Genomic DNA, 12,862 nt, shown 5'->3' with positions numbered 1-12,862 from the left:
CAGTCAGACTTTGCCGTTTTTATCAGAGCTTTAGTTTGCTTAGTGGAATATGAGGAGCATTTGCTAAAATGCACACAAATGATGGATAATATAGGAACAATACAAGCTGTGTTATTATGGTAAGGCTTTTATTTTGTGAGGTTTATTTCTGAAGGTTCCTCTGGGATTATAGAACAACGTCTTAGATTCACAAGACATTTCGTGATACTATTACAGCCTTAGTTATCTTTACCTTTTTGGTCTCTCAGAAATAAATCTCTTTTATATTCACAAAACCTCATGTGTGAATATATACCCAAACGTCTCTACAAATGCTGCACAGATTGCCATAAATCATTGACTTGTATATTAGTTTTTCACCTTTTTTTGTAAGCAATCTGCACACCATCTCCCCGCTGAAAGGGTTCAGCAATTTTTAGAAGACTGTTTATTATCAGTAAAACTCAAAATATGTATATGTAGTTGTATTTACCTGTACTGATCTTTCTGTGTAAAACTGCTCCAAATCAAAGCTGTACCACATGGCATTAGCTTGTCCCGATCAGATGTGTGACAAAAAAGGTGATAATGTAGGTAGGGTCAAGTGATTAAAGCCCAGAGACCAGTCCATATATATATATATATATATATATATATATATATATATATATATATATATATATATATATGTGTTAGGGGTGCAACGATACTCGTATCGATATTGAACCGTTCGATACAGTGATACAGCGCTCAGTGAATCTGCGTTCGACTACTCCGCCTAGGCTGCACTGTCGAGCGCAGATCCACTGAGCATTCAACACAGACAGCATCGTCAGAAGAAAGAGCGCAGGGCAAGCTAGCGAGACAGAAGTTAAGCTCTCTTTGCAACATGGCAAATTGAACCTCCCCCACCCTCATTCAGATTTGGCGTTTGGAATTATTTTGGTTTTCATGTGACGTATGACCCTGAAGGTAAGCGCATCATGGACTAAAGTAAGACAGTATGTTGGATGTGCCACGCAATGCTCAATTACATGGGTGGGAACTAGTGTGTTAGCGCAGTTAGCTCGTTAACGTGTTGGCCGTCTAGCCCTACGCACGGGGCGATCAGGGGTAGCTCGTTAACGGAGATTTGCCGTGTTGTGGCGTTAACGTCATTTCAACGAGATTAACGCTGACAGCACTAGTGGGAACACAACGAATATGACTGCACATTTATGCCGACATCATCCTAGTGCAAAGACAAGTGGAAGCAGACGAAAACAACAAGCATGCTACAAACTTTACCCGAGTCATTTAGACAGCCGTTAGCACATGATTCTCCTTATGGGGACCTGATATGTTTAATATTGTGGCGAGCTCAGACAAGGAGGAGACAGAGGTGTCGTTTGGTCTTGCTTCCCGTGAGCTAGCCAGGGAGCACATCTGCAGATGAACACTGCCGCTAGCTAACTGCTCAGCGCGGCAACCGCACAGCAACAACAACAACAACACACAGGGCGCCCTCTGACCCCGGAAGGACACACCGTCGCAGCGAGAGGGCGTCACCCGTCACTATGGCAACATAAAAAAAAAACATAACTGTACAAACAGAACCCAGAACCCCCATTAGAACCCATGAGAAATGCAAGAAATGCATTATTGCTCAGTCTGCAATATCTTTCCCAGAACAAACACCAATTGCAAATAACATACTAAAAATAAACCTGAAAAATCTGTTTAGAACAGCGTACTATGTTGCAAAGAGTGAACTACCACTGGTAAAATTTAGCAGTCTTTGCAAACTTCAAAAAGCAAATGGCCTAGATCTTGGTTCCACTTGTCTCTTACCCGTGACTTCAGTGGAAATTTCAAATTCAGGATCTGACACAGACTGATTCATGTCCTACACAGTTCTTACAAGTTCATAGAAATTTCTGTTCAATTAGAACCAAGTATTTGAGTTGATGATTGTAATTTTTATACAATGTTGTAATTTGTTTTTCAACAATTTTTTGATTAATGTTTTGTTTCCTTTACAATATTATACTTTAATGTATAATATTGTAAAGGAAACAAAACATTAATCAAAAAAATACTCTCTTTTTTATTTTATATACATATACACATATATATATATATATATATAAAAAAAAAAAACACCCAGCACGCCCCTGCGGGCGGTTTATCCTTCAAGCTCGGGTCCTCTACCAGAGGCCTGGGAGCTTGAGGGTCCTGCGCAGTATCTTAGCTGTTCCCAGGACTGCGCTCTTCTGGACAGAGATCTCTGATGTTATTCCCGGGATCTGCTGGAGCCACTCGCCTAGCTTGGGAGTCACCGCACCTAGTACTCCGATTACCACGGGGACCACCGTTACCTTCACCCTCCACATCCTCTCGAGCTCTTCTCTGAGCCCTTGGTATTTCTCCAGCTTCTCGTGTTCCTTCTTCCTGATATTGCTGTCATTCGGAACCGCTACATCGATCACTACGGCCGTCTTCTTCTGTTTGTCTACCACCACTATGTCCGGTTGGTTAGCCACCACCATTTTGTCCGTCTGTATCTGGAAGTCCCACAGGATCTTAGCTCGGTCATTCTCCACCACCCTTGGGGGCATCTCCCATTTTGACCTCGGGACTTCTAGGTTATACTCGGCACAGATGTTCCTGTACACTATGCCGGCCACTTGGTTATGGCGTTCCATGTATGCCTTGCCTGCTAGCATCTTGCACCCTGCTGTTATGTGCTGGATTGTCTCTGGGGCATCTTTACACAGCCTGCACCTGGGGTCTTGCCTGGTGTGATAGACCCCAGCCTCTATGGATCTTGTACTCAGAGCTTGTTCTTGTGCTGCCATGATTAGTGCCTCTGTGCTGTCTTTCAGTCCAGCTTTGTCCAGCCACTGGTAGGATTTCTGGATATCAGCCACCTCCTCTATCTGCCGGTGGTACATACCGTGCAGGGGCCTGTCCTTCCATGATGGTTCCTCGTCTCCCTCCTCTTTCTTGGGTTTCTGCTGCCTGAGGTATTCACTGAGCACTCGGTCAGTTGGGGCCATCTTCCCAATGTATTCTTGGATGTTCCTTGTCTCATCCTGGACTGTGGTGCTGACACTCACCAGTCCCCGGCCCCCTTCCTTCCGCTTAGCGTACAGCCTCAGGGTGCTGGACTTGGGGTGAAACCCTCCATGCATGGTCAGGAGCTTTCTTGTCTTTATGTCAGTGGCTTCTATCTCCTCCTTTGGCCAGCCTATTACCCCAGCAGGGTACCTGATCACGGGCAGGGCGTATGTGTTGATGGCCCGGATCTTGTTCTTACCATTCAGCTGACTCCTCAGGACTTGCCTGACCCTCTGCAGGTACTTGGTGGTTGCAGCCTTTCTAGCGGCCTCTTCATGGTTCCCATTTGCCTGCGGGATCCCCAGGTACTTGTAACTGTCCTCTATGTCTGCAATGTTGCCTTCTGGTAGTTCAATCCCCTCAGTTCTGACTACCTTCCCTCTCTTTGTTACCATCCGACTACACTTCTCCAGTCCGAACGACATTCCAATGTCATTGCTGTATAGCCTGGTAGTGTGGATCAGTGAATCGATGTCTCGTTCACTCTTGGCATACAGCTTGATGTCATCCATGTACAGGAGGTGGCTGACAACTGCTCCGTTCCGTAGTCGGTATCCGTAGCCAGTCTTGTTAATGATCTCACTGAGGGGGTTCAGGCCTATGCAGAACAGCAGTGGGGACAGAGCATCTCCTTGGTAGATCCCGCACTTGATGGTAACTTGTGCTATGGGCTTGGAGTTGGCCTCTAGTGTTGTACGCCACATCCCCATTGAGTTCCTGATGAAGGCTCTTAGGGTCCCATTGATCTTGTACAATTCTAGGCATTCCAGTATCCAGCTGTGGGGCATTGAGTCATAGGCCTTCTTGTAATCAATCCAGGCAGTGCACAGGTTGGTCAGTCTGGTCTTGCAGTCTCGGCTGATTGTTCTGTCTACCAGTAGCTGGTGTTTTGCACCTCTGGTATTCTTGCCAATTCCTTTCTGTGTCCCGCTCATGTATTGACCCATGTGCCTGTTCATCTTAGCCGATATGATGCCTGACAGGAGCTTCCATGTAGTACTGAGGCAGGTTATTGGTCGGTAGTTGGAGGGGACCGCTCCCTTCTTGGGGTCCTTGGGGATCAGGACCGTCCGACCTTCGGTTAGCCATTCCGGGTGTCTCTCGTTAACTAGCAGCTGGTTCATTTGTGCTGCCAGACGCTCGTGGAGTGCAGTCAGCTTCTTCAGCCAGTAGGCGTGAACCATGTCGGGCCCTGGTGCTGTCCAACTCTTCATACTGGAGACCCTTTCTTGGATATCTGCCACTGTGATGGTTACTGGACCCTGTTCAGGGAGGTCGCTGTGGTCTGCCCTCAGATCCACTAGCCACTGAGCATTGCCGTTATGGGTTGCATCCTTCTCCCATATGCTCTTCCAGTATTGCTCTGTCTCCAGCCTTGGTGGTGCTGTTCTCTTATTGTTCCCTTGCCACTGAGAGTACACCTTTGCTGGTTCTGTGGAGAACAGCTGGTTTATATATATATATATATATATATATATATATATATATATATATATATATATATATATATATATATATATATATATATATATATATATATATAAAAACAAAAGAAGCTCTATTCTGTAGGGGGCATTTACAATATTTAAGACAAACTGCCATTGGCTACTAACATGAGTACTATTTGGTGGTTTCTAAATTATTTCTTTGACAGTTTTTATAAATCCAATAAGATTGCTGGCTGAGTTTTGTGAGACTGAAGAAGAAACATAACCCACATGCTGTCCCCAGTCAGAGAAGGGAATTGTGGCTAGAGGGCTGTTCAACCATTTGACAAACCGACTGTGGACAGATGGCACCCACCTGATTGATTCCACTGGGAGACACTTTGTACACTTGAAGCTTCTGCTTCAGCAGCTCCGGGTCGCTGTGACGGAATGGACATCCTACAAAGATAAGGCGGGATTTTATTTAAAGGGAAAAAATGCAAATAAAGAATTTCAACAGTTGGAAGAAAATAAAGGAGCATGAAAGCACATTAAACTATAACTGCAGATTTGCAAAGATTTAGCGAACACAAATGTGTTACTGTTTCCAAACCAACCACTTCTTCCAACAGCCGTCAACTCACCATGATGGTCTCCTTGGCTGGGCGGGTTTGATAAAATCACCTTCATGCAACTGTAGGGGGTGTAGTCTGTTCGCTTTCCTTCTTTGCCAAACATGTGGCGGATGCTGTAGGCATATGCTTTGTCAAACTACAGAAAGGGAGAGAAGGAGAGAGGAAGCGAAAGGCATTAGTGAGGATGAGAGTGTAAGAGGGACAAGGTAAGGGTGAAAAGAGTCATTGTCATACATCATGTCAGTTTTGACAGGGTGTTTTCCTCAATGAAATATAGAGCTATTAGAGAGAACCTGCTGTAGAGGTGTCACCACACTCGAGATAGTTGAACCACGGATGCTGTAATATGGCCATCTTTCTCAGAACTTTTGCCCACTGCCCTGTAGAAGGACTCAATTCAATATGAAGTCTATTTTAAATTCAACAAAACAAGGCCCCAGAACACAGTTTAATGTACAAAGCACATTTGTAATCCTCAATGTGCAGCTCACACTCAGATGAGCAGTTCAATCCTCTAAACTGCTCTAATGAGTTTACTGTAAGTAAAGCAAGCATTTTATATTTCAGTACAGCAGTTGTTTGTGTGAATGTCTGCCGTTCATTGTGTAACAGGCGTTTTGGATTCAACCTATTGAAGGTGACATGCTCAACATGCCAGTCGTTTTAGCTTTGACCTGCCCAGAGTAGTACCCTGCCTTTCGCTCAGTGACAGCTGGGACAGGCCCCCTATGATCCCAAACTGGAAAGCAAATTAAGAAAATTGATGATATTATGGGATGGATATGCTGAATACATGGACTGTAATTACTACTCTTTAAATTTTATAGACTTAAAAAAAATAGTGATAGATTTCTTGACAATGAAAATGATCGTGTTTTTTGCCCTGCATAAACATGAATATTTTCATTTATACTACAGCTTTGCATTAGTACTAACCATCAAGTGTACAGTCAGACTGAATTTACACTCAGATAAAGCCAGGTCTTGTTATATCTTATTCAACAGTTCAATGGCTTAAAGGCAGCAGAACTATGCAAATCCTGGTTTGACATCTTGAAAACCCTTTACCTGATCTGCCCTAAAAGTTGGAGATCAAAGTCAAGGACACATATGAACTGTATTACAGACCTCTGAAATCCTTCTCATCATCTTCTAGCTGGTTATACTTTTTGATGGGGGTCATTTTACACAATCTTTGCAGTGAACTTTTTATTGCACAGTAATTCTGTGCAGTCATTAAAATGCATCGCAGTGACCGTGCCTTTAAAAATCCGACTGTAAAATACAGGGAGGGCGCTCTGACAGTGGCAGAACACAATCAACATGACTGCACCCATCATAACACATTAATGTTGCAATAAAACCCTGCAAACTTACTAATGTGCCAAGCTGCAGTGGCAATTTAAAAACTTGTAAAACCTTCTTTAAGTACGATAAATCAAATAATAAATATAAGAGGTCTTTCCTGATTTAAGACTCCCTTACTCTATTAAAACAAAGCACGGGAACTCTACAAGTGTTACAGCATATTCAAGATGTTACCTGGAATTTAAAAAACAATCATTTCTAGGCTAAAAGTGACATAAAGCCTCAAAAACCATACTAAACAGTCATTTGTCCCAGCAAAGCTGAGGTAAAGCACAACCTGGCGTGTGAATGAAACCCCTCTAAATGTGTTTTTTTTATGTTTTTGTTTTGCCTCAACCTACACTTCAGATAATCCTGGATATACCCCGATACAGCTGACCCCCAAACTGAGCAAATTTACAAAAGATGCGTTCAATGGAGTTGAGCCAAAGCTGCTCTTATGCATATCTTGGCTCATGGGACTACATCACTATAACATCCCCCCACACTCTACAGCACATTCACAAAATCCTGAATTAGGTCACAATCAAAAGGGATTACTTAAGAGTGAGTGAGAGTGTGTGTGCGCGTGTGTAAACTTGGCATGGCTTCTTAGGCTCAGCCCATAGTGACTGATGTGCTTATAGCTCCAATCCCTCTCATGTTAAATACCATTATAATACATTTCCCTTTCAATCTGCACAACGGGCCTTTTCACACCAAAAAGCTACAACATAAAGGTGAGTGACTATAAAATGCAGGAGCAGCAGTTCAGTAGTTTGATGTTGCAGAAAAGAAGACATTGATCGCTTTTTAAAAAGGTCATTCACGCAAAATTAGCATTTAACTAAATATTTGAAAAATTAGAGCAGCAAAGTCACTGAGACACAAAATCTGTAACTCATGAAACAGCTTAAACTAAATGGGAGGACTTAAAAAAACTTCACTGTGACAGTTGGAATTTTAAGGAATTTTTAATTTTAGCCTATTTTGACATGTCAAACTAGGAAAGCTGTGTGTGTGTGTGTGTGTGTGTGTGTGTGTGTGTGTGTGTGTGTGTGTGTGTGTAGGGGGTTGCATTGGTTTCTTCAGCTTCAGAGTCTGGTGTTGCTGTCTCACTGTCAAAAGTGTCATGGCTGACCGTTCTGCCTTAAAAGCACAGGGCCACAATGTTATTAGCAGCACCTGTGTCATATCTGCTATCCCATGTCATAACTTGCAGTAGGTGCCTATTATAGCTTCACCAATACAGAATTTGACATCACTGCCATGACACATGGGCTGTTATTCTTTACCGACAGATCCCATAAATTTAAATTTTGAAGAATTGTGACCAAAATATTGCCACTGGGTAGCTTTTAAATTCAGCATGAGCAGTAAAAATAAAGGAAAGTCTCAGACTATCTGGCTTTTAAACATTATACATCACATATGTGATTTACTGGCAAATATTCTGTTAATTTGGGTCTGGAATTGAGTTTTTCAAGCTGCTAAAATAGTGGTCCAAGAGGAGAAAAGACACAAAAATTCTAATTAATTCCTACATCCTGATGCTACTAATGAGTTGAATGTTGTTTAAGAAAGAAAGAAAGAAAGAATAAAAAGAGAGAAAGAAAGACAAAAATCATCTCAGGATTTATTTAATATGGGGTAGCAACAAAGAAGCGTGGGGCTCCTTTTAAATTATACTGAGATAAAAATAGCAAGGTGCACATTTGTAACACATCTCCAAAAGCAGTTAATATGACATGTCATCTAATGACTCATTTGTTTAACCTACATTATGAAAGAATGTGTCAGTTAGTGGAAGTTAATTAACCTTAAATTAACATTTGAAAAACAAGTAGTTTAAAAGCAGGCCAACCCCCTCAAGGCAATGCAACACACTCAAATGTGGTACAAATAGACACTCCTCCAAATGAATTGGCCAACTTCTGTAGCAAGAATAATGGATAGATCAAGTTGATTTCATCAATTTTCTCTCCCCCTCTAGTCTAATATTACATTGCCTCTTCCTCCGGGCCTCCCTTTTGGCAATGCTGCCTCCCATCTTTTTCCTCTGTGCCTGTCGCATACTAATGAGCAAGCTTTGTGCAGCCTGGCACAAAGTGCAGTCCCTGACACAACACATACATCACAGAGAGCTGTGATCTGGTCAGCGTGATTCTGCTGCCTCTGCTGTGGAAGAAGAGCAGAGCTTTGTGCACAGCTACTTGCTCTGAGAACTTGTACACGGGACCCAAGCCACCTCTGTACAGGGTGCTAAAGAGGGCTGTGTTATACCATGGGGCTCTCACTGAGACTGCTTTACTAGGGTTAGTAAATTAACAGCTTAAAAAAAGTGAATGGAATGCCTTTGTGGCTCAAGTAAAATTCCTTATTTAAATATCTGCATTCAAGAAAGAAAAAAAAAACCTCACTGAACTAAACTCTAAAATAGCTATCCTGACATCAATCATGGTTCGCATTAGTGCAAAACTATTTCTGAGTGCTCCACAAATTATTCAGTGATATTTTTACTTTTCATCTCCTTAGTATGCATGCATCTGTATGTTCTCCAACCAGAATTACCCTACTTTAACTATCTTTTGGAGTGAATATCTATATTTGAAATGGCAGAGTACATCTTTTAATAACACTCCTATTAACCGTTCCCAAAATACAAACACTACATATTGCCAAAAAAATATGCCTATTACAATTCCAATCAAATTGTATGTCCTAAACATGCAACTTTTTGTGGCTTTTATGGATTGCAATCATGCAATAAACAGCAGTGAACAACAGTTTCGTGTCTCTTCGATTAATATTAGACATCAGGGTTGCTAAAATTCATTAGCCTCCCATTGATCCCATGTACACCCTGCTTCTGCAAAGCTGGTCTTTCCCATGCAGCAAAAAGATTTGAACCTTACAAATGACAAAGCACCTGCTTTCTACGCAGCTACAACCATGTGCATCTTTGTGTATCCATTCTGGTCAGAATCCTGTAATCTGTTTCCTCATTACTCTTTCAACTGAGGCACCAGCAAGAAACAGGGGCTCAAGACAATCCCACATGCTTGGACAAAATGTCTGGCTGATGCAAAACATGACCCAGACTGGAAAGAGCGCAGGCTACCTGGGGTGACACGACCAGGATGCCAGCCGTGTGATCTACTACTACAAATTAGTATTCAAAGACTACAGGGCTCTGGGATCAAGGCCCGTCCATAAGGACAACCACACCAGACTGCTACATCAGGTGTCTATTCAACTCAGCACAATCACTTCTTGGCACTTGCTGTGGAGTAGGGCTGGGCCATATTATACCGTTCACGGTAATACCGGTATAATGTTAGGCAACGATAGGAAAATGAAATATCGCGATAGAATGGGAGTAAAACGCGCATGCGCAGTGCCTTTGTTTTCATACGCACATGGCCGATTGTTGAGTGAAACAGATGAACCAGAATTGGTTTGTAAAAATGGTGCAACTTCCGTGATGTGGAACTGGTTTGGTGTTTGTCCGTCAGATACACAACAAAGCACATTTTTTTGCAGAACATGCAAGCGGCCGTTGTTATTGTCATATTTGTCGGACTAAGATGCTCTTAAATCTGGGAGTAATCTGGGTCCTAAACTCCGTATGCTTCAGGTCAAACGAACACTGCAGCATCACTTAGAGTTAAAAACTGTCTAAATTCTTTCATCTTTAATAAAACGATCAGCATTGCTGCTTTACCAGGTGTAACTATAAAGTTCAACTTCCAGGCATCCATGAAAACAAAAGTTATTACATTTAACGGAGTTAGAAGTTAGCAGGAAGCTAGCGGAAGTTAGCTCGCTAGTTTCGCTAGTTACCTAAGCATGATATTGCATGTTCTGACTGAGAGATTTCTGAAAAAAAATCAAACGTACAGCTCTGCTATCACTTCCAACATAAATGAAGACAGGAAACTAAACAGCAGTGACGTTTGTAGGGTTACTGAAGTTGGGCTAGCTGGTATATAATGATGTGCTACGTGATCGCTAGCGACACAGCTATGTTAGCATAACATAAACAGTGAAGCTGGAGGACGAACACTAACACTTTTCCACTTATAAAAGTTAACGTGAAGGTTCTTCATGGTTAGAGACAAATGCAATCGCATGGCAGGATGCTGTAAACGGACCAAACTTCAGTCAGGAGAACAACTGAGATAATCCGTCCACAATACGAGGTTAGTCATTAATATACTGCAGCAACATGGGAATAGAGCAGCTGCCAGAGAATTCAACATTAATGAATCAATGGTACAGAAGTGGAGGAAGCAAGAAGAATGAGTTTAATAAAGTTTGATTTATCTGACTGCTTTGTTTCACTTAATGTGCCTTATAATCCCGTGCACCTTATGGTCCGAAAAATGCGTACTGCACACTGCAGTTTAATGTTGCAAAGCACCTCTTTTTAACTTCAGTGGATATTATACATGGTTATGCTCAGGATATGTCAGCCCGTTTCTACTGGAAATGCCTTTTGGTTAAACTTTCAGCAAGGAATTTGCATTTGCACTGTTACATTTTTATAAAGCTTTAATGTACATAAAAACCAGCTTCTTGTTTAAGTGAAAATAAATGGAAGGTTGTCTTTTTGCGCTAGTAATGTTGTGGAGTTGTATTTTGTCTCGCATCAATTATATCGTCGGTTATATCGTTATCGCAAATTTTCAAATATATATCGTGATAAATATTTTTGGCCATATCGCCCTGCTCTACTGTGGAGTCTGTTAATACTGTATCTTTTGATGAGCACTCAAAGCTGCAATCCACTTATGTGTGAGCTCTGCATGGATGTCAGCATTAGTCAGATCCACAGTATTTCTGCACATCTTATAAAATATAAATGATTTGATGACAGCAGGTAAAAACACCTCATTCGCAAGTACTTTTGCAACTAACACAACAAACGTTTTCTCAATGCATCTTTTAATCTAGAACAAACGCACCAGGATTTAGAGGTTTCCAGACTTCAAGACAATGAAAGGTACCAATTTAAAGAAAATAAAGCTGACAAATATTTTGGATTTTGCATGTTGAGTGGTGCATATAATTAAAGTGAATAGAATTGCTGACTAATCAGCTCTTAAATTAGGTTGGAACAGAGCAGCAAACAGTCATAAGGTGTAACAGTGAGTTCAGTGTGGAAGAGCAAAACACACTCAAAGAACTGGTTGAGTAAGGTATGCTTAACCCGATATGTTTAGATCCCAACTTTAGGAGAGATTGTTTTCACATCTAATGAACATTAGAGTGCATCTTTTAGGAAACGTGATATCTCAAGAAATTCCCAAATGCCCACACTGTGGATGGAGCATTTTAAAACAAAAAGCCTACTCAAAAACCACAGGGCAGCCATATTTCACGTCTAAGATAGCCCAGACAAGGTGAGGCATGTGAGGAGGTTTCCCACATTCTGTAGTGCTTACTGTAAAGGCAACTAAAAAAGCAATTTGATACAACAAGAGAAATTAAGAAGTTATTTTCTTGATAGATGATAAGGAAATGCTTTAACATTTATCTGAATCGATGTACGCATGCCAGACCAATTCAGAGACATCCCATCTAACAAATGAGGTATGATCACAAAGTCCTGCAATGCTGCAAACCAAAAATACTTTGTGCGCTTTGATGCATAAAGCATCAAAGGGAAGGCTTGAACTGTGGTGAGTACAACACAAAGCGCTCGAAAATATGCATGTTTATTGACATCAACAACAAAGTCTCCACCTTTAAAGGCTGTTATTTTTCACACAGAGAGGAAATCCAGCATGCATGGCGAGTAAGTGTGTTTATATCGCTGGAAGCCAGAGGTGAATAAGAGGATGGCCTTGAAAGTGAATAGCAGCATAGTTTGTGCTTTTAATAAACCCACTGAACTTTCTGATCACACCTCCTAAAGTATCTGCAACTATGGTGAATCAACACGGGAAACAAATCTCCCCGGCCCTGTTAACATAACACAAACAACACGATCATATCCAAACTTTTAGAGTCAAGTCAAAAAAATCTAAAAAAATTAATAGTCTAATAAATTTATATTTAAAGCCTTGCAAGACTAAAAAGCATGATTCATAGCTACTTAACTCCACAGCATGAAATTCTATTTGTTCTATCTGAGCTGGTCCATTATGTGGAGTCTCCTGTCACTTCTCTCTCTTACTCACATAAAGAGTGAGCGTTTTCTTCATGCAGAACAATTTTAATGTCTTTACTGTGTCTGTCTCCTACCGAGAGACATAATAACCCAACTCATAACCACTTCAGTTTTCATTAGCCTCATCAAAGCACTGAGTGCACCTAATGACACCAGTGAACTTTCCTTCAATCAATAAAGCTTTGATGGAACCACTTAAT

At 41.4% G+C, this 12,862-nt stretch overlaps 1 protein-coding gene across 2 annotated transcripts in view; it reads right to left on the bottom strand.

Annotated features, from left to right (window-relative positions):
• Positions 1-12,862, bottom strand: part of prim2 (DNA primase subunit 2) — a 30,619-nt gene that overhangs the window by 3,558 nt on the left and 14,199 nt on the right. For both annotated transcript variants that reach the window (XM_085428354.1, XM_085428353.1), the window contains exons 11-12: positions 5,150-5,276; positions 4,882-4,964 (exon numbers count right to left, since the gene is read on the bottom strand). In XM_085428354.1, coding sequence (XP_085284480.1) covers positions 4,882-4,964; positions 5,150-5,276 — 210 coding nt within the window. The remainder of the gene's footprint in view (positions 1-4,881; positions 4,965-5,149; positions 5,277-12,862) is intronic.

Source organism: Rhamphochromis longiceps, linkage group LG13, assembly GCF_057381845.1.
Source record: "Rhamphochromis longiceps isolate RC_006_pf linkage group LG13, R_longiceps_female_GT1.1, whole genome shotgun sequence".
Taxonomy (NCBI): domain Eukaryota; kingdom Metazoa; phylum Chordata; class Actinopteri; order Cichliformes; family Cichlidae; genus Rhamphochromis; species Rhamphochromis longiceps.
This window is presented reverse-complemented; position numbering and strand designations above follow the sequence as displayed.